Source organism: Colobus angolensis, unplaced genomic scaffold, assembly GCF_000951035.1.
Source record: "Colobus angolensis palliatus isolate OR3802 unplaced genomic scaffold, Cang.pa_1.0 Scaffold6, whole genome shotgun sequence".
Lineage (NCBI taxonomy): Eukaryota > Metazoa > Chordata > Mammalia > Primates > Cercopithecidae > Colobus > Colobus angolensis.
Window position 1 is genome coordinate 21,979,911 of NW_012119598.1, and position 22,348 is coordinate 22,002,258.

The 22,348-nt window shown below is 37.5% G+C and overlaps 1 protein-coding gene across 2 annotated transcripts in view; it reads left to right on the plus strand.

Moving 5' to 3' along the window:
• Positions 1-22,348, plus strand: part of CDKAL1 (CDK5 regulatory subunit associated protein 1-like 1) — a 715,588-nt gene that overhangs the window by 415,608 nt on the left and 277,632 nt on the right. For both annotated transcript variants that reach the window (XM_011962766.1, XM_011962767.1), the window contains one exon: positions 18,261-18,427. In XM_011962766.1, coding sequence (XP_011818156.1) covers positions 18,261-18,427 — 167 coding nt within the window. The remainder of the gene's footprint in view (positions 1-18,260; positions 18,428-22,348) is intronic.

The following is a 22,348-nucleotide window of genomic DNA, read 5'->3' on the forward strand; positions in this document are numbered from 1 at the left end:
TTCTTTCTTTCTTTCTTTCTTTCTTTCTTTCTTTTCTTTCTTTCTTTCTTTTCTTTCTTTTTCTTTCTTTCTTTCTTTCTTTCTTTCTCTTTTCTTTCTTTCTTTCTTTCTTTCTTTCTTTCTTTCTTTCTTTCTTTCTTTCTTTCTTTCTTTTTTCTTTCTTTCTCTCTCTCTCTCTCTCTCTTTCTCTCTCTCTCTCTCTTTCTTTTTCTTTCTTTGCCTTCTTTCTTTCTTTTCTTTTCCTTCTTTTTTCGAGACAGTGTTTCACTCTGTCCCCCCAGTGAGAGTGTAGTAGCACAATCACAGCTCACTGCAGCCTTGAACTCCCTCACTCAAGCCATCCTCCTACCTCAGCTTCCTGGGCTGGGGCTACAGGTGTGCACCACCACACCCAGCTAACTTTTTTTGTAATTTTTGTAGAGACGGGGTTTCGCCATATTGCCCAGGCTGGTCTCGAACCAACTGGGATCAAGTGATCATCCCTCCTTGGCCTCCCAAAGTGCTGGAAATACAGGCCTGAGCCACCACACCTGGCCTTGAATGTTTCTATTTTAACATGACCATTATCTAATTATCAATACCAGAAACTTAATGTTGGTAAAATACTATTATGTAATCTACAGACCCTATCCAAATTTCACCCATTGTTTCACTAACATTCTTTTTCTGGTCCCAGGTCCATGTAGGATCCCACATTACATGTAGTTACCATGTCTCCTTAGTCTCTTCACTTCCAATCTGGGCCAGGTCTCCCGTGTTTGTCTTTTATAACCTTAATATTTTTGAAATGTGCTGGTCAGTTATTTTGTAGCACCTCTCTCAATTTGAGTTTGTCTGGTATTTCCATGTGATTAAATTCAGGTTATGCATTTTTGGCAAGAGTACCACCAAAGTAATTGATATGCACTTTTCAGAACATTAAGGTACATGATGTTAAGAAGTCTCATTACTGGTGGGTTTCATTTTTATTATATAGTTAAGGTGATGCCAAGTTTCACCACTGTGAGCTGGTTTTTTTTTTTTTTCATTTTAATTAATAAGTGTCCTATGGGGAGATGCTTAAAAACTGTAAATATCTTCCTTCTGCCCACTAACTTTAACATCCATGGATGATCCTTGCCTCTGACAATTATTACTTGTGGTGTTTGTCAGATGTTGATTTTCCTACCTTACCTTTTACATTCAGTAATTACAATTATATTATATGGAAGACCTCTGCTTTTTCCTCCATTTATTTTTTGAATTACCTTTTCTGTTTTGGACTCATGGATATTTGTTTTGTTCTATACTTTAAATTCCGCTACTGTCATTATTTATTTTGCTGATCAAATTGTCCCAGATTGGCCATTGACAGCTTCTTCAGTTTGACTCCTTTGTTCTCTTGATTTGCCCTCATAGTTTTTTTAGTACTTTCTTACTGTCTGCCACCAGAAAATGTTTTAGGCTTACCTTGTACTTTCCCTAACTAAAATCCTGGAATCACCCATTTCTCTAAGCAATTCTTATACTTTATGTTGGGAGAAAGGGTTTTGAAACTAAGATATGATTGCTAGTTGTGTTCATTGCTTCCAGGATATCATCTTCTAACTTGATGTTTTAAATTTCAAATTTGTGGAGTTCTCTTGGAACTGATAGGTAGCCAGTGTACTTCTGTGTAGACTGATGGTCTTCAAATGATTCCCTAGTAAAACTCTCCTTTTTTTCCTATTAAAATGAAATAATGTTATTTTTTTCTCATTTTAAAGGGAGAATGGATTAAGTTAATGGATAGAATCATCTCAATTTTCTGTATTTCTCAGGAAACCTTTTCTTCCCATTTTGGTGGCTATTCTCCACTTGTGTGGATATATAAAAGATGATAAATTGGTGCGTAAGTAGGAACCATTAACAGAAGCTCAAACAATTTATTATTTTTACAATCTGTTTTTTTTTGTCTGTTGAATACATATAGGTATTTTCTGATTGTGTACTTCCTACTCCAATGAGAATGAGCATTCATGCTTTGTTTTCTGTTTGAAACACTGTGAAAACTTGAATACTTTCTTATGTTCTTTTCTTTGTAAGCAAATCTGAGAACTGCACCTGTAGGCTCCTTCTTCCTTTCATGTTGTCATCTCAATGTCCCTCCTCCTTTTCCTCCTTCCCCAACCCTTCATGCTTCCCTTTCTTCCTGTCTTCTTATTAATTTATTCATTCAGTCAATAAATAAATATTCACCAGATGCTTAATATGGCCTCAGTCACTGTCCTATTACAAGAGTTAGTTCGGTGAACAAAACAGATGAGAATCTCAGTCTTATTGTAGCTTTCCTTCTATTTGGGGGTGGGGCAGAGAGGCAATACACAATGAACATAATGAGAAGTAAATTATATAGTATATTAGAGATACTTCTCTCCACTTTTTTCTGTCTGTTCCTTCCTCCTGCTGCATTTACTGAGGAATTTCTCTCCATTGGTCACTGTTGGAGATCTTTAAAATAAATGATGAATGAAAGACACCCTTTCTAGGACCTCAGCTTAATCCTTAACCAGCTGAAGCCACAGGAAATAACAAAAAAAGAACTGGGGAGTTAGAGAATACAGAATGAAAATGTATTTCGCAAGAGTTTTGTAGAATTTAAGTGAACTCAAGTTTGAAATATCAGAACAGTTTTTCCTAGAAGAGATTTGGCAGACTTAATAGAGGTAATAAAGCATTTTTAAAACTTAACCAGCACACATATAAAAGATAACAAAATGATTTTGCTGTATTTGGCTAAGCTTGGACCAGTGCAATTACTATAAGTACCCTATTTCTTTTTAAATCCTCGTAAGTAAATGCCACAGTAATATATTGGCTGCAGAGGAGACAAAGGTGGAGAGTTTCTCTGTAAAGGTTTTATGGAGTGGGATTGAGAGATGGTGTTTTTATCAAGTTAACAGGAGTACTTTGGTAATGATATTCATTTTTTCCTAAACAAGAAAAGTTGTATAAATCACACCTGGAAATGAGGAGCTTTTTAAAAGATTTCTATGCCACTCATGTTTTGGTTAATAATTGGCAAATTACATATCTTACCTATTTTTTGTGTTTCTTCATTTATGACTTATAAATAATGGTTTACAGTTGGAAGCAATTTGCAGATAGAAATGCTATTTGCAGTAAGAACTACTAAATATCTATTTTAATAGTGAGAATTAAGGACTCAACTTTGAAGTATAGTTTTAAATACAATAGTCTCTTTCTATTTTGTAAACACTGTGAAGTGTATAAAATGTATATGTCCAAGATGACTTAAAGATAATACACAAAATGATTGTTGTACAGTTGCATTTCTGAATGACCACTTTTTAATTTATTAACTAATATGTTTTGAATTTTAATAAAATGTGTCAATACAATCAAGAAATATACATAAATGAAGTGCAAAATCTTAATCATTTCACTTCACTGTGATGAATTTTCAGTTTCTGTTAATTAATTAGGAGAAAGTATTATTTATTAATATATTATGTGAATTAAAATTCATGTTAATTCTTTTCGTTCTTCATTGTAGGCAGTTCTATACCTTATAACAGTGCTGCCCAGTAGAAATATATGAGCCATGTGTATAATTTAAAATGTTCTAGTAGCCACATTAAAAAAGGAAAAAGATACAGGTTAAGTTTATTTTAATCAGATACTTTAACTCATTATATCCAAAATACTAATTTCAATTTGTAATCAATTTCTTTTGTCGGGGAGTGGGAGATGGAGCCTCTCTCTGTTGCCCAGGCTGGAGTGCAAAATGGCTCAGTCATAGCTCACAGCAGCCTTGAACTCCTGGGCTCAGACTATCCGCCTGCCTCAACCACGCAAGTAGCTAGGACTGCAGGCATGTACCACTGTGCCCAGCTCAGTTTTAAAAATTATTTTAAAATCTTAATAAGATAGTTTACATTCCTTTTTCATACTAAGTAGTTGGAATCAGATGTGTACCTTGGCACTTAAAGCACATCTTAGGACTGGGCACAGTGGCTCACGCCTGTAATTCCAGCACTTTGGGAGGCCGAGGCAGATGGATCACGAGGTCAGGAGATCGAGACCATCCTTGCTAACACGATGAAACCCCATCTCTACTAAAAATACAAAAAATTAGCCGGGCGTGGTATTGGGTGCCTGTAGTCCCAGCTACTCAGGAGGCTGAGGCAGGAGAATGGCAGGAACCCGGGAGGCGGAGGTTGCAGTGGGCCGAGATCACGCCACTGCACTCCAGCCTGGGTGACAGAGCGAGACTCCATCTCAAAAAAAAAAAAAAAAAGCACGTCTTAGTTCAAACCAACTGCATTTCAAGTGTTTAGCGACCACATATGACTTGTGGTTATATTGGATAGCACAGGTTTATTACTCTTAACGCATCTCATGTTATTTACACATTGTTTTGGTTTTCTCCAATCATTTCTTATTTCTAATGCTACTAAAGTTGGCTTTTGAGATTTTTGGTTGGTACTACTCATATCATAATTATAGTCAGCATTTTATAGGTCTTCTCCTTGAGTCACTAAATTGGCATTAAAAAGAATTATGTTGGAGTTGCTTCTTGGAAATTAAGAGATTAATTCTAATCCATGCTGTGCTGCTGCTTATTGTATCACTTTGGGCAAGTCTGTTGACCTTTCTATCACAGTCTGTATTTATAAAATGAAGTGGATAAAGAGTTTTGGCATTTCAAGCTGGATAATTCTTATTTTTAAAAATTGTCTGTGTTTCTTATTCAAATACATTGATTGATTACACTCATGCATTGTGTTACCCATAGTGCCAAAAGCAGCTTGTCTAATGGGATCTATTTTTAGTGAACCATGGTGATAAGCCATGAAGAGAGAGAGAAGTATGCTTAACTGACTTTAAGAACAGAGTTATTAAAATCTTACATCATATCTAGGTACAAATTAGAGAGCCCTGAATTGGCGCTTTGGGGCAAAGAAAAGGTGAGATCAATGAAGTTGTTGGTTTGTTGTTTTCCTCAGTGCCAGCAACTAAGTATGTTTTACCTTTCTGTGAAAAGTTGAATTATTGGCAATGAGAAATTATCACTTTTTTTCCATGAGGTAGTTATTTCAAAATGACATTCGGTTTTTCCCCTTCGGCGAGAGGATAACTAACATACTGTTTTAAAATACTGAATATTAGCTCTCTAGATTAGCCTCACATCGCAGAATTTAATAATGATCATTGTACTTAATTAGCTTATAAGTCAACTTACGTTCAACACACGTAGACTTCATTTGTTGATTTAGCTCCTTTTAAATGTTTTATAAAATAGAAAAAAGATGGACTTACCAAAATTACCATTTTGATTGATTGATGGTTACTCTCAGGTTTAAATATATACCCTTAACTATCACGATCTATGTTCAAATAATATTTTACTACATTATTTATAGTGTAAGAACCTTACAAGTGTATGTTTCCATTTCATCTTTCTTCTTGTCCTTTGTGCTACTGTCAGTCTTTTGCATCAGGTGTAAACCCCATAATATGTTATTATTTTTGCTTTAAACAATTTTATGTATGTGTATATAATATATATATAGTTTTTTATTTTTTATTTTTTTTTTTTTGAGACGGAGTCTTGCTGTTTTTACCCAGGCTGGAGGGCAATGGCATGATCTCAGCTCACTACAACCTTCCCCTCCTGGATTCAAGTGATTCTTCTGCCTTGGCCTTCCAAGTATCTGGGGTTACAGGTGGGTGCCATCATATCCAGCTGATTCTGTATTTTTAGTAGAAACGGGGTTTCTCCATCTTGGTCAGGCTGGTCTCAAACTCCCAACCTCAGGTGATCCGCCTGCCTTGGCCTCCCAAAGTGCTGGTATTACAGGCGTGAGCCACCATGCCAAGCTGAGCAATTACATTTTAACGGTGGCTCACGCCTGTAATCCCAGCACTTTGGGAGGCCAAGGCAGGCAGATCACAAGGTCAGAAGATAGAGACCATCCTGGCCAACATGGTGAAACCCTGTGTCTACTAAAAATACAAAAATTAGCTGGGCGTGGTGGCATGTGCCTGTAATCCCAGCTACTTGGGAGGCTGAGGCAGGAGAATTGCTTGAACCAGGGAGTCAGAGGTTGTAGTGAGTGGAGATCACGCCACTGCACTCCAGCCTGGCAACAGAGTGATACTCTGTCTCAAAAAAAAACAAAAAAATTAAAAATTATATTTTATATATACTCACACATTTGCATTTCTGGTCCAATTCTTTTCTTTGTGTATCATCTGGTACTGTGCTTTTTATCTAGTATTATTTCTCTCCTGTTTAAAGATCTTTCTTTATTAGTCTTTGGAGTAGAGGTCTGCTGGTATTGAGTTCACTGAGCTTTGTCTGAAAAGTCAAGAAAAATCTAGGTTGAGAGTTGTTCCATCTTTTGAGATTATGTCTCCATTACACTCTGGCTTGCATCGTTTCTGACAAGAAGTCGTCTGTCACTCTTTTCTTTGTTCTTATATACAATATTACTTCCAACCCCCAGCTGCTTTTAAGATTTTCTCCTCATTACCTTGTTTATTCTAAAAAAAAAAAAATAAAAGTAATTTGTTTGTGTACTTTGGTGTGGCTTCTTTTGTTTATTCTGATGAAGGTTGATTAAATTTATTGAATCTGTGGTTTATAGTTTTTGCTAAATTTGGGGAAAATTTAGCCATATTTTAGGGACTCTACTTATGTGTTAGTGTGCTTGGTGTGGTTCTGTTCTGTTTGTTTTTATTATGAATGTTTTATTTCTCTTCATTTCATTTTGGGTAGTTTCTGTTACTAGGTCTTCAAGTTCATCTCTAGAAGTTCCACTAGGATCTTTTCAAATACCTTCTTTTGTTTTCTTATCATGCTCATATTTTTATAAATGCATAGACCACATGTACAATAGCTGTTTTTATGTCCTTGTCTGCTAATTCCATCATCTTTGTCATTTCTGACTGTGTTCCTATTGATTGAGTTTTTTTTCCCCCTCCTGGTCGTAACCACACTGAGCCAGACTCAATGATGCATGCCTGTTGTCCCAGTACTCAGAAGGCTTGAGGCAGGAGGATTGAGAGTGTGAGCCCAGCCTGGGCAAAATAGTGAGATTCTGTCTCCAAATAAATAAATAACCATAGTCAATAGTTTAGCCCACATCAGTACTCAGCCAGAGACTTGAAGGGAGCCCTCTTCTGATTTTTGGAGCTCTGCCTCCATATGAAGCCCTCTCCTCTGTAATATTTAATCCTATCAGTTGTAACCTTCTAAACTCCAACCTCTGTCTTTTCAAATCAGAAAGATCATTTGTTTTCCTACCTGTCTGTATTGTGGCCTGGAAATGAACTCATATTGCTCATCTCCTTTGTTTCTCTCAAGAATCACATTCCTTCACTATGTTGTTCCTTGTCTAATTATTGTTGTCTCATATATTGTGTCAATTTTTCTAGTTGTTTACAGCAGTAGGGTAATTTCTATAACAGTTAATCCTTCATGTGTAGAAGTGGAAGCCCTCACAATATGTCTTTTTTGAGACGGAGTCTCACTCTGTCGCACAGGCTGGAGGGCAGTGGCGTGATCTCAGCTCACTGCAACCTCCACCTCCTGGTTCAAGTGATTCTCCTGCCTCAGCCTCCCAAGTAGCTGGGATTACGGGGGCGCACCACCATGCTGTGTTAATTTTTGTATTTTTAGTAGAGACTGGGTTTCCATGTTGGCCAGGCTGGTCTCAAACCCCTGACCTCAAGTGATCCACCCACCATAGCCCCCCAAAGTGCTGGGATTATAGGTATGGCCACTGTGCCTGACCTGTCCTTTTAATTAATGTTTGCTATCATCAGTATGGTCAGAGTCAACAGTTTGTACTGGGTATTACATATTCCTCTATAGAAGCAAATATGTTGGTAGTTATCATTTTGATTGGAATAGTTTTGGTCAAGTTATAGAACTGGTTATTGATATGTATGTTATTCTATTATAATAGTATTAAAAATACCTTTTGTTAATATTACCTGCAAATGTTTGTAGTGTTTGGTTCTTAGAAATTTTAAATTGAAGAAGTAACTGATTATTAAATTCTTGCTAACTGGGATATCTATCAGACCTTCCTATTCTGACTATTCTTCCTTTCCTCAGGGCTGAATCACTAGCTGCTTCTTAAAACTTTTAAACAATATTTATTTGTCCTAGAATTGCACTTTATTCTTTCATTATGTAGAAACAGTGCATATGTGCACACACGCGTGCACACACACACACACAACCTTTTTACTTTTTATTTACTAGAGAACATAACTATCTTCTCATCTCCTACATCCAACCTGTAAAAGGCACAGAAGGCTATTTTAACTAACCCCCTTTGAGTATCCCTAATCCAAAAATCCAAAATCCAAAATGTTCTAAAATCTGAAACTTTTTGAGTGCCAACATGACACTCAAAGGAAATGCTCATTGGAGCACTTTGGACTTTGGATTTTCAGATTGGGTATGTTTAGCTCATATGTATGATGCAAATTTTCCAGAATTTGAAAAAAATCTGAAATCCAAAACCCCTCTTGTCCTAAGCATTTTGGATTAAGGATATTTACCTGTAGTTCAAAAGAATAAAGTGATCCAAATTATTGTATTTATAATTATAGTTTCCAGGTTTTGGGGTAGTAGGTTCTTGAGGGTGAGCCTATTTTTCTATTCCTTTTCCTGCCTCATAGAGAAGGTTCTATTTCACATATTCTTATTTGTCCTGTCTTCTGAAGCCAAAGCGGTGGTTCAAACTTTAAGACTCTGAGTTTGTGTCAAGTATTGGTTTATTTCCTGGATTTCAACTTAAATAATGCTAAGTGAGAAGCGGGGGCCCAGTAGTAGTATTTAGGCTCTGTTGGATGGAAAGAAATAAGAAAAGAAAATAGATAAAAGACAAGCACCACTTCCTTTTCCTCTAGGTAATACCAACTAAAAAGCGTACATTGTTACTGGTCTGAGTTCCTTTTATTTATTTCTATTTACATTTGTGAGTGTTGTTTGGTATATTTTGGTCAATTATAATAATAAATTTCCCCTCCAAATAAAGAGTGAATGAAATTAATTTTGTTCAGAAAGAGTGGACAGTTAAATTATGTTATTTTTTTTCCTGCCCCTTCTTATACAACATATCTAGTGATTTGAGAATTTTGAAACTGCATTCAGTTTTCATGAGCATAAGTATGAGAATATCTTAAAGTGAAATTATTGAGAGCTTTCACTGGCAACTATAATATACATATTGCATATTTATTGGCTATGACGTGCATAGCTTATCAACATGTCATCTTTGCTCTCTTAGTCCTGCCCTGTGAGCTTGAGCCCCTTATAACAACTTCCATTAACACTGGCTCCCCTTGTACAATTCTTTCTCACCACAAACCCCTCACTCACTTCATTCTAACCACACTGACCTCTTGGTGATGCCTTGGGAACTGCAGGCATACTCATATTGTGTCTTTGCACTTATATTCCCTCTGCTTCAAGGGCTCTTCCTTTAGATAGCTGATCTACATGGCTTACTACCTTGCTTCATTCAGGTTTTGTGTCATTGTGAGTCTTCCTCAACTATTCCCTATCAAAAATAAGTGTCTTTTCCCAATTACTTCATCATCCTGGACTCAAAAAATCCACCCTCCTTGGCCTCCCAAAATGCTGGGGTTACAGGTGTGAGCCAATGAGGCTGGCCTTTACATGCACTTTCAACTCATATTTTCAATGTACAGTGGGTTTACTGGGATGTAATCCAGTACCATCATCCATACCTTTTTTTTTTTTTTTTTTGAGATGGGGTTTCACTCTTGTTGCCCAGGCTGGAGTGCGATGGCGCAATCTCGGCTCACTGCAACCTCTGCCTCCCGGGTTCAAGTGATTCTCCTGCCTCAGCCTCCCGAGTAGCTGGGATTGCAGACATACGCCACCACGCCTGGCTGATTTTCTATTTTTAGTAGAGATGGGGTTTCTCCATGTTGGTCAGGCTGGTCTCAAACTCCCGCCCTCAGGTGATCCGCCCGCCTCAGCCTCCCAGAGTGCTGGGATTACAGACGTGAGCCACTGCACCTGACCTCATCATCCATGCCTTTTATCTTGCTTTTAAAATTTTTATTAGCACTTATTTTTACTTGACAATATGTTCTTTATGTCTTAGTTTATTGTCTGTTTTACTTGAATAGGTTTCATGTGGGCAGAGACTTTATCTCTAAGGTTTAGAACAGTGTCTGGTACATAATAGGTGTTCAACAATTACTTGCTAGAAGGAGTCAATGAATGAATGAGTGAATGAATGAATGATGTTTTATTTGTATGAGGACACCTAAACCATATACCTGATATACCTTCAAACTGAACATATAATAATATAATAGAAAATAGAAAATTCTATTTGCTGTTTAAGTACGGATGCTCCTCAACTTACGATGGGGTCACATCCCATTATAAGTTGAAAATATAAGTTGAAATGCATTTAAAGGCCAGGTGCATTGGCTCACACCTGTAATCCCAGCATTTTGGGAGGCCAAGGAGAACAGATTTTTTGACTCCAGGAATTTGAGACCAGCCTGGGCAACATGGTGAAACCCTGTCTGTCCAAAAAATACAAAAATTTGCCATATGTGGTGCCACATACCTGTAGTCCCAGCTACCTAGGAGGCTGAGGTGGCAGGATCACTTGAGTCCAGGAGGTCAAGGCCGCAGTGACCCATGGTCACACCACTGCATTACAGCCTTGGTGACAGAGTAAGACCCTGTCTTGAAAACAAAACAAAACAAAACAAAAAAGAAAGAAAAGAAAAGAAAAAGCATTTAATACACCCAACCTACTGATCATCATAGCTTAGCCTCGCCTACCTTAAACATGCTCAGAACACTTTTATTAGCCTATAGTTGGGCAAAATCATCTAATACAAAGCCTACTTTATAATATAGTGTTGAATATTTCATGCAATGTGATGAATACTGTATTGAAAATGAAAAACAGAATGGTTGTATGTTTACTGGAAGTATGGTTTCTACTGAACGCATATCGCTTTCACGCTGTCGTAAAGTTGAAGAATCCTAAGTCGAGCCATTGTAAGTCGGGCACCATCTGTACTTGTATAAGTTTTAAAGACAAAATTTTCTAATTTTAACTGCAGAATTTCAGTTCTGTTTGACTGTACCTTAAGTGAAGGTCACTTAAAAAAAAAAAAAGAAACAAGGTCTTACTCTGTTGCTCTGGCTCTAGTGCTGTAGTGCAGTGGTGCAATCATAGCTCACTGTAACCTCGACTCCTGGGCTCTAGTGATCCTCCTGCCTCAGCCTCCCAAATAGCTAGGACTACAGGTGCACACTACCATGCCCGACTAACTTTTTTAGTTTTTGTAGAGATAGGGTCTCACTGTGTTGCCCTGGCTGGTCTTAAACTCCTTGCCTCAGGGATTCCTTCCTGCCTTGGCCTCCCAAAGAGCAGGGATTACAGGAATGAGCTACTATGACTGACCCAAAGGGAAAGACCTTTAGGACCAAAACATTAGTCACAAAAATTCTGTCCTTTAAAAATCTGAACTTTTATTTGTTCTTCATTCCATAATTGAGCTCAGTGGCTGAAATAATGAAAAATCCTTTGTTTTTTTTACTTTTCTTTACCCTCTAAACTATTCTGTAGCTCGTTGTTAGTCTTGAAATCTAGAAAAGTTTTATCAGCATTATCAACTGATTATTAATATTTTCTGAGAACAATGTACTGCATTGCAGGCATCTAATGATTTTCTTCTTTCCTCTTCCTCCTCCTTTGCATATCTATAATGTTTGGACTGCTAGCGGTTGAGCCCGTTGTGATTTTTAAAGATAGAATTACACCTCTCTCCACATCATGCTGAAACACAAGAGGACCTGTTCATAGACACTGCTGTCTATATTCTCTCTAGGGGTATTAAAAATGCCCGTATATGGAGCATAACATACCATGGTATTAAGAGGATCAACTTAATCTGCTTCATTGAGGCTTATTACAGATTTTGGAGACTAGGGAGTCAGATGCCTTGTTTTCAGAAAGTGTATCATCCTTTTATGGTATTTAGTTTATTTTGAACTTTCCATTATTTCCAAATTCCTGCAGAAGTATGGAAATCAACAATATTCTTTCTGATGACCTTTTGAAAGAAATAAACAAGTTGTTTTTGTTTAGCAACAGCATTATCAATTTATGCCAACAAATTTTTTTTCTGTAACAAGTATAATTACAGATATCAGTAAGGTCTGGAAATACCATCTCTTTGTTAACTCTTGTTATTAAGGCAATAAAAATAGTGTTAAAGTTTGTTTTCTGGGTATTGATCTGTCTGAACTTCTTTTTAACTAAAAAGAAAATCATACCTGTAAGTGAAAAGCTGGTTGTATTCAGTTGCTGTGCTGGCCAGCTGTTGTTGTAGGGTAATAGTGAACCCTAAGCAGGACTGTTAATCTTGTGTAGAAATTAAGAGACTATACAAGAAACTTTGCAACATTCAAGCTGCATTTCCATATTGTCCAAATAATATTCATTTTGGTATTTCCTCATTGCCTAATATATAACCTCCTCCACTTTTGTGCACAGTCTCTGTATGTGTGTGTGTGTGTGTGTGTGTGTGTCTGTTTATATGTATGTGTGTATATTTATGTGTCTGTATAGGAAGAGGTGCTTTTCAGATGTTGGCTGAAATATACTTAATCTGTGCATCTCTTTTTTTCTTTTTTTTTTTTTTTACTGAAAGCGATCCCATCAAATATGTTGATTGATGGAACCAAAATTTATTGAGGCCTTGCTATTTGCTAGCATCATGATAGGTCCTAGGCGTGTGTGTTTTAGATTTTTGCAGCTCTGCCTGGGAAATGCTTCTTTTCTCTCAGGGAAGACAAACCAATAATTATAACACATTGTATTAACAGAATTATATTCAAGAGTGTTGAAAGCACAGGAGAAGAGCATGTAAATTATTCTCAGTGGTCACGAAAGTTTTCTGAAGAAGTATTTCTTTTCTTTTTTTTTTTTTTTTTTTGAAACCGAGTCTCATGCTGTCTCCCAGGCTGGAGTGGAGTGGTGCCATCTTAGTTTACTGCATCCCCCGCCTCCCAGGTTCAAGTAATTTGCCTGCCTCAGCCTCCCAAGTAACTGGGACTACAGGCATGCCCCACTGTGCCTGGCTTTTTTGTATTTTTAGTAGCGATGAGGTTTCACCATGTTGGCTAGGCTGGTCTTGAACTCCTGACCTCAAGTGATCCGCCTGCCTTGGCCTCCCATAGTGCTGGGATGACAGGCACGAGTGCCTGGCTTCAAAGAGGTATTTCTTACGCAAAGAAGAGTAGAGGTCATTTTAGGTAGAGGAAACAGCATGGGTGTAAAGCATAGTGGCCAGAGCTATAATGACTTGCTCAGGGAACTACAGGAAATTCAACCTCTGCCTCCCGGGTTCAAGTGATTGTCTTGCCTCAGCCTCCTGAGTAGCTGGGATTACAGGCATGCACCGCCACACCTGGCTAGTTTTGTATTTTTAGTAGAGTTGGGGTGACTCCATTTTGGTCAGGCTGGTCTCGAACTCCTGACCTCAGGTGATTCGCTCGCCTTGGCCTCCCAAAGTGGTGGGATTACAGGCATGAGCCACCTCACACGGCCTAATTTCTGAATTTTCTAAGATTACTTTTTAAGAAGAAAGAACCCCTAAAAATATAATGCACTGTGACCCTTAAAAGAAAGCAGCAGGAAGTAAAAGCAGACAATTTAATGCATATTAAATAAATATAACAAGTAATATCTGTTTAATGTATTTCCCTTAGTGGGAGAATAAAGGCTGGAACCAGATGGCGGAGAAAGACTCAAGGATAAAATTGAGAGGAAAAAACAAAGGATAGGAATGGAGAACAAAAGACAGGGGGAGGGGCCAGGTGTGGTGGCTCATGCCTGTAATCCCAGCACTTTGGGAGGCTAAGGTGGGTGGATCACCTGGGGTCAGGAGTTGGAGACTAGCCTGGCCAACATGGTGAAACCCCATCTCTACTAAAGATACAAAACTTAGCTGGGCATAGTTGTGTGCACCTGTAATCCCAGCTACTTAGGAGGCTGAGGTAGGAGAATCACTTGAACCTTGGAGGCGGAGGTTACACTGAGCAGAGATCGTGCCATTGCACTCCAGCCTGGGTAACAGAGTAAAACAGTCTCAGAAAAAACAAACAAACAAACACCGGGTTTTGGGAGGTAGAGTTAGCAGATTTTCCAAGGATTTTTAAATGATGTGTACTTGATGTAGGTTTCCCTGCCATCCAGTGCTCTTTAGCTAGTGATCCCTGTAATCATTATTTACAGGTTTTGGATGTTTGTAGTTATTTTTAGAGACTATTCATGAATAATTGAAACAACTTATCATGGAAATTTTCCTCATAGATAAAGCAGGAACTACTAGAGAAATGCTACTTCTTGACCAGATGAAATCAGTCTTCACCCATATTTTAATTTATTACAATGAAGATCATACATAAAGTTATAGTGAGTCATAATCCTTTGAAATTGAATTTTCACCAAGTTTGATTTTTCAAAGAGAATTTTCTTTGTGGTGAGACTCTTTGATTGACGATATTATCCTCCTTTTATTATCAAACTTTTAGGTCTTCTACTTCCATCTCCTGTCATCTCAAATTGCTATGGAGCAGAGATGGGAATCTAGCTGTTGGGGTTGCTGTTTATTCAGGGGGAAATGGCTTGTGTTTCAACTACAGGCTGATCTATAATTGCTTGGGTAAGATGATCATGGAATCTAATAACTAAACCTAAGGCTTTTTTTCCTGTATAGTACGTTTCATTCTTCCCAGTATTTGCCTTTCCTTTTACCAAAATTAATGCATCAGAAGGATGGTGGATGATCTGGTGAACATAATGTTCATGTAAAAAGTTGGGTTGACTGAACAATTTTTGGGAAAATGAACAAAAGTCAGGTAGATGAACAATTTTAGAAAAAAGTAAAATCTTCCCTTGGATGCTTAAAAAAACCCCAATTTCTGTCTCCCACTTTCCTACCCTACCACTTTCTTTTTTTGCATATATTTATTTTTACAGGCATGGGAGTTTTTAATGGGCATTCACTTCTCTTATCTTAGTTCTTCCTGCTTGCGTCTCTTTTTCATTTTCATGCGTTTATTTTCCTGACATATACTAATCAAATTCCAAGTTCTAGTGCAGACTGAGACTATCTTACTGAGGCCGATATTGTGTCCATTTTAAGCCAGCCCAGCAGACCCTTCATTTTGGTCTAAGGCTGTGTTCTTGAAGACTGTCCCATTGTATCTCCACTGACAATAGGGATGGATGCAAAGGGTCGTGGACGTTAGTAAGTGTCCCCTTGCCAGCTCTTAGCTAATAGCCATTTTAATGGTGAATCCATATCTGTTGTGAGCTGGAAGAGCTGCAGGGCACATGGTAAGGGCCAAATAAATGTTTGGATGAATTGAGAACTGAATGTGCAAAGAAATAAAACTCATAACTGAAGTCCTTAAGAAATGAAGCTGTTTAGGCAAGCACTTCTGTCCATAAGTCTAGCCAGTTAAGTGTGCAGATACAAGCGTGTGTCCCAGTGTGTGTCCATTAGTGACTACTGAAGCCCTCAGGTGCTCTGGTGACTTCATATGCAAGCGTGGCCTGGCACGAACTGCCTGTGCTACGAGTAATCAGGAGACTTTCCAGAGAAAAGGATGTCAGGCGTGGGGATTCCACATTTAGCGTCACTTTTAGTATGTAATGACTTCCATATCCTAACTGTTTGAGAGATCCATTCTCATTAGGATTCATGCTTGAAATACACCCTTACAAAAGCTGAACTTTCTCACATTGACTAAGAACAAGATCATCTTTGACAGATTTTTGAATTGAATTGGCAAAGCAAAATTCTCCTCAAGTCCAAGGGTTTCACTTTGCGCATGCTCTTTCGTTCCATTGTGTTTTAAACCAGGTTGCTATTATGTAGAGTATTTTAGCAGCCTTGATCTTGGAGACATCAAGACCATTATTCCTGTTGTTGCTGATTTAGTGTTACAGCTGCTTCCTCTTTATGTGATTTAATTTGAAGTTTCAGCCCACCAGGGGGCTATTGGTCCCCACCTATGCAGCTTGAAGAGCTGGCTGCTGTTTCTCCATGGATGTTATTTCCATTCCTATTCATAGCGATTTTTCCCCTTCTATATTCATCTAGCAACAGCAAGGCACTGTTCCAGGAACCCGCGCTCTCTACATAAGGCATAACATGGAACCATTTGGATGGAAAAATTATAAATTAAAATTATTCTGTTCATTTTAAAATATTCATATTGTGTTGCTCAAATGCCAGTAACTGGAAAATCATGGATAATGTCCTGTTTTTATAACCTCTTTCAGAATGTTTTAAAATCTGTTTATGTTGTTACTTAGCCATCTCTTTTCCTGGAGTGGATTTTCTGATAAGATTTTGTTAAAAAAAAAGATTGTATGAGTCCAGCGTCTAATGGCAGATATAATATTAAAGATGATACCACTAATTTCAGTCTACTTTTTAAATAGAAAAAGATTTATTTCATCTACAGAGAATATTTATAAAATTATACGCTTCTAAAAATAGCCTATGGACATGCCAGACTATCTCTTTGGAGGATAAAGCTTTTTATGAAATGATTAAGATTAAGCAAAGGTTTATTATTTCTGGAACTAGGTATTTAATTTAAACTATGAAAACCCATATATCCATAATACTACTAATTTTCAGATGCTAAAAATATCTTCAGCTGTTTAAATGTATTGAGCTTTTTATTTTTTAAAAAGCTTTTTAAGTGATCTTTTTTCTATGTATTCTGTTCTCAATGCTAAGTTATTGATTCTTTAATTTGGGGAAACTAAAATCTTATTTCTATCCTTGTATTTTCCATGTTGTGTGGGTGTGAGTGAGGATGTGTATGTCTCAGAAAGATAGGCAGGAAAAAGTGGAAATGTTTTTATATAGTTTAGTTTTTTGCTAAAGTAATTGTATTTCTTATGGTAAAGAAAATAATAGTGATTGGAAATCTTTATGCTGTGTTTTTTTCTACCTCTTGGAACATATTAAGAGGAGCAAAGATCTTTATTTTATGCTTTTTTATTCTGTAAGTTTTAAGTCCGCACTCACATAAAAGCCATGTGTTTTATTTGTTGTCTCTCTTGGCTAGGAATATTTAAATGTATTTTTGAAACTCTTCTGTTCTGTCAACTAAAGATAATTTAAAATTATAATTTGAAGACACTTTCTAGAAACTTATACTTTAGTTCAGGCTAAAGTCTTCAGTTTGTGTGCCTCTGTGTGTGTTGAGCTTCTGCAGAAGCAACAAACCACTTGAGCGTGAACAAATTTCACAGGCTCACTTCATTGTTTGTTTTAGCCTTGTTAATCATTTGGCCTTTTAAAATAGGCTGATCATTTCATTGAATATGGGTTCAGAAAAGTTCTGTGTGCCATGAAAGCCTGAATGGCTCTTGCTAACTCTGTTTTATTCATTTTAAATAACATGAGGGGGATCCCAAAGTATTTCCTCTGGACATTTGAAGCAGTATCATTGCAGGGTATGATATGTGAAGTCAGGATTCTTTATAACATAATAACCACAAAATATATATATACATTTTCCTAACGTCTGATTTGTGGAAAATAGAAAGCAAGCTGTCAGTAAACAGGTTTTCCAACACAAACACTCAGTTTAGGCAGCAACCAACTTTTTTGAATGCAGCAATAAAATGAATACTATTTTTGAATGAATAATGAAGACAGACTAGAATAGTTGCTACGAGAAAAATGGGTACCTAATAATTAATAATATGTGAGTTAAACCTTAACTACACTTGGCATTTTTCCTTAGGTTGGTGCCATACTGATTAATGAGTTAACTGCTGATAGTACCTGTTCTGTGAAGTGACTTTCAGTTCCAGGACTTAGAGTATTCAATAAACTAGGTATTCTCTGAGGTGGGACTGAGGCTTTAGTCTTGATCAAAGTGCTTTGGGGGAAGCACAGTTGAACTGATTGGCTGTGAATGTTAATCACTTCACAGGACACACTGATAATTTACAGCATTGTTGTAACTCTCTGGTGTTCGTAAAGTGAACTTAATAACCCACTGGCACCATGGGATAAGCTGCTTTTTCTCTGCAATTGAATACCCAGACTGCCTGAATAATAGTGTTGAGAAATACTGCATTATAAAGAGTGAGCAGCTGTATGATGAAGGAAACAGCTCTGCCACAGATTTGTTAATTATCTCCTTTGATTCACAGAGGGTGTTTGTGAGATATGGTTGACCAGTGAAGACACGGGGGCTTATGGCAGAGATATTGGCACCAATCTCCCCACACTCCTGTGGAAACTGGTTGAAGTGATTCCTGAGGGAGCAATGCTGAGGCTTGGCATGACAAATCCGCCCTATATTTTAGAGCATCTGGAGGTAAGGAAAAGCACCCCATTTGCATGCTGACATAGACACTAACCAATCCAGACAGTGTGGCAGCCTCAGTATCATCGCATCAGCTTCATTTAAAACTCTTTCACAATTTTATTTATTTATTTTTTTTGTAGTCCCGCATTTCCAAGAACGAATCAAGACTGTCAAATCCCTTCTTTGGCAACCAACACTTTTTGCTTCCTCGTCATTAATTAACATTGCCCCAATTTTTCAATACTTGCCACCTTGCCACAGTTCTTTGTTTCTTATTTGTTGTCCTTCTGTCTTGCAGCACATAAATTTGCCTCAGTTCCTCCATTTTGACCCCTTATCTGATTCAGAACTGCTAATATGTTGCATTAATTTTGCAACCCACAGTCAATATGGTGTTACCCAAACTACTGTTAGCCATATCAGAAAGGGTACTGTACTTGAAGCTTGAGGATGAATTTTCAATTTCCTCCCTTCATCTGGAGATACATAGGGGTGAAGTTGAATCAGAGGGACACAGAACAAGAGACTCTTCCACTTGATTTGCACATGCGTTACCGTGGCATCTGTATTCCCATTGTAATGCCTATCCCTGAATACATGACATTTTCTTTCAGAGAGTTTCCTTCTTTATTTTTCATTTATTGACATGATGGTAATCACTGTGAACAAAGGTGATTCTGTGATCCCTGACTTTTTTTTATACTTTTCCACAGATTGGGATGCTTACCCTTAAGTAGCTCTGTCAAACTAGGCAAATGGGCATATGTCCAGGTAACTGTGGTACCTGATGGCAAATGACACAGTAAATATGAGCAAAGAATATGGACAGGGGATCCAGACTACTATTTGAGAAATAAAATAATTACTTTATACCCATAGTTATGGACATAAAATCTGATTAGTGCTATTGGAAAGTCATGTGTAAAATATGAAAACAAATAACTTTTATTTTTTATCAAGTGTGTTCTTTGCAGTATGTTTGTGCAGAAAAATAACATCCCAAAAAGCTAAAACAACCACTGTTGCTGAAATTTAATGCAAATGCTAATGGATAGCTAGCTAAACATTTAAAAGATTATTTCACTGATTTGATTTTAAGACTATACTTGTTGAGGTTTTTGTTGAACAGCTTCCTTAATATCAACAACCTATTTCAGAAGTTCTGAAAACAGAGTTAATAATTTGACTGCTAATTATAAATACATAATGAGGGAGTTTAGCAATTTTAATTTTATTATTTACATTTTTCTAGCTAGCTCTTTCTAGTAAGGGCATATGATTTATATGTTAAGTTTAGTACTTTAGACAGTGTGGGATGATTATGATTTGCTAGTTAAAAATAAGTCGCAGGCATGTCAACTTTTACATAACCCTTTGACTCAACACTTGATAAAGCAAAGTGATTCTCTGTTAAAAAACAAAAAAAAATAAAATATGCTAAAAGCTGTGACAGTCTTGCTGTGTTTGCAGTAAATATGAGAGGCGTACATCATGAAGACCAGGAGATGCACTAGATGTGTAGTGGGTAGGAGGGGAAATAGCTTCCATCAATATAAGGTTTATGATAACAACCAGTTTTTTTGGATTGGAAAAGATCTGATCAGGGATCCAGGGACCCACAATAGATAGAGTCAGATAAGTTCAAGTAGGAATAAGCACAAGGAAAAAAAATCCTGTGTTGGCTCCGAGGTAACTAACCAAATACTCCTTGGAATAAATTCAGCATTTTAATTGATTGTAAGATTGCAGCAGCCAGTACTGTGTGTGTAGCTAATCCTAGTGCTCAGCACCTGAAGTAGTGCCAGACTTGTTGACCTCTGCATAGATGCTCCAGAAGTGCTTCTAAAAATCGACAAAAGATCTGAAATATAACTTTGTACTTTCCCTGGAAAACACCAGATGTTTAGTTCATAGATCGTAGTTGGAGTGATAACAGGTTCTGATTGTCATGACATTATATTTTTAAAATCCTCTGAAGTATGTATCATGTTGGCCTTTCCTCCTACATTGTCACCTTGAGGCAATGCTCTTGTTATATCTGTCTGTGGCTCCATCCCACCCAGTAGTGGCTCAATACATGAGTGAATACGAGAATGAATACAGGAAGAGCTGGCCAGGCTCAGTGGGTCACACCTGTAATCCTAGCACTTTGGGAGGCCAAGGCAGGTGGATCACTTGAGGTCAGGAGTTTGAGACCAGCCTAGCCAACATGGTAAAACCCCATCTCTACTAAAAACACAAAAATTAGCCGGCAGGGTGATGGGTACCTGTAATCCTAGCTACTCTGGAGGCTGAGGCAGGAGAATCACTTGAGCCCAGGAGGCAGAGGTTACAGGGAGCCAAGATTGTGCCACTGCACTCCAGCCAGGGTGACAAAGCGAGATTACCTCAAAAAAAAAAAAAGAAGAGCCTTCTTCATAAAATAAATTATAGAGTCCCACACTGTAGTCTTGAACTTTGAAATCCTAACCTCTGGCCAGAAGAGGCAGCAAAAGATGATGAAGTAAATGAGCTTCAAGGGTGAGAATTGTTCCCCATAGAAAGCCACCCACTACTATGCACTTTATGTGCAGGAGGTAATCCAGGCTACGATACCACACCCAGGGAGAAGGCCATCCAAAAGAAATAGAGCAAAAGGAAGCAAAGATGTACAAGAATCAAAGGTCTACACCATCTCAAAGTAAGAGCTTTGAGACTCTTCCTTTGTTTCCTGGACCAGACCTTCACACCTTGCTGTTTCTTCTCATCCTCCTCTGCATGGCAGAGCCCAGAACACTCTGGATTCCACAAGCACATTGTTATATAACAGAAAAAGTGACTGAGCCCCAGCAGTTTTACATGGCTTCTCAGTGTCAAAAAGGGCAATAGGGAAGGGAGCCCAAATCTGGTGTTCCTCAGTCCTGTGTAAAGCAAAAGCTTGTAAATTTCCATATTCCTCTCACTAGACTTAGACCACTCTACAGAAATTACATGACTTATCTCAAGGGTGCCATACGGAGTTCACCAGTAAGAAAAAAAAAAAGATGAAAACAGAAAAAATAACAGCAAATGAAGGTGGTGATTTTTTAAACTGTAGGAATTGAAGGAATCCACTCTTGAAATAACTACCTTGATGCTTTAATACCTTCAGGGCAAGGATTTCTTGAGAATTTTATATTGGTAAGACTCAGCCTTCTTGTCTTTTTGGAAGATGCTTCACACAACAGACTTTAATTAGAGAGCACTTGGCTGGTCTGTTTTCCCTCCTCTTCATTCTGTTCACTTCCTATTCACCTGACTGTCAGATTTTTTAAAAACCCTTTTTACCAACTTAAAAAAAAAAACAACCAACAGTTTAAAGGGAAAGTTATATAAAGGAAAGCATCAAAGTTTTTATCATTATTTAAAAGTATGCTGGGGAAAGATACATCTGTTGAGAACACATTTTATTCAATCTGCATAGGAATAGAGGATGCATATTACACTTAACACAGGATCACTTTGAAGGTTTCTTCAAGAGTCTAGCATTGTGTGTGGCACTTTATGTAGTAAATATTGAATGCATGTGGACTGAATAAAAGGAAGGGAAGGAGAACTTTTTATCACTAATAGGCAAGTAGTGAAGTATGTGTTTGGGACATCTGCAAACCTTATTTTTAGTATCACTGCCCTTCAAAAACAATATAGGATTCATTTAAATTATGATGTAGCTGACAAAAGATATCTCAAACATATATATTGTGACAAAGACACCCTGGAATTGAAGAAATATACCTATGAGCTTATACAATGCGGTAGTAAACTTGCATATGATAATAGAATCAATAGTTAAAGCAATCAACATGCTTTATGTCACCTTAAAGTCCCTATTGCCTAAAGGATAAGAATAAGCCCTTTAGGACATTCAGGGTACTTCTTTTTTTCTGTTACATTCTTTTTTTTTTTTTTTTT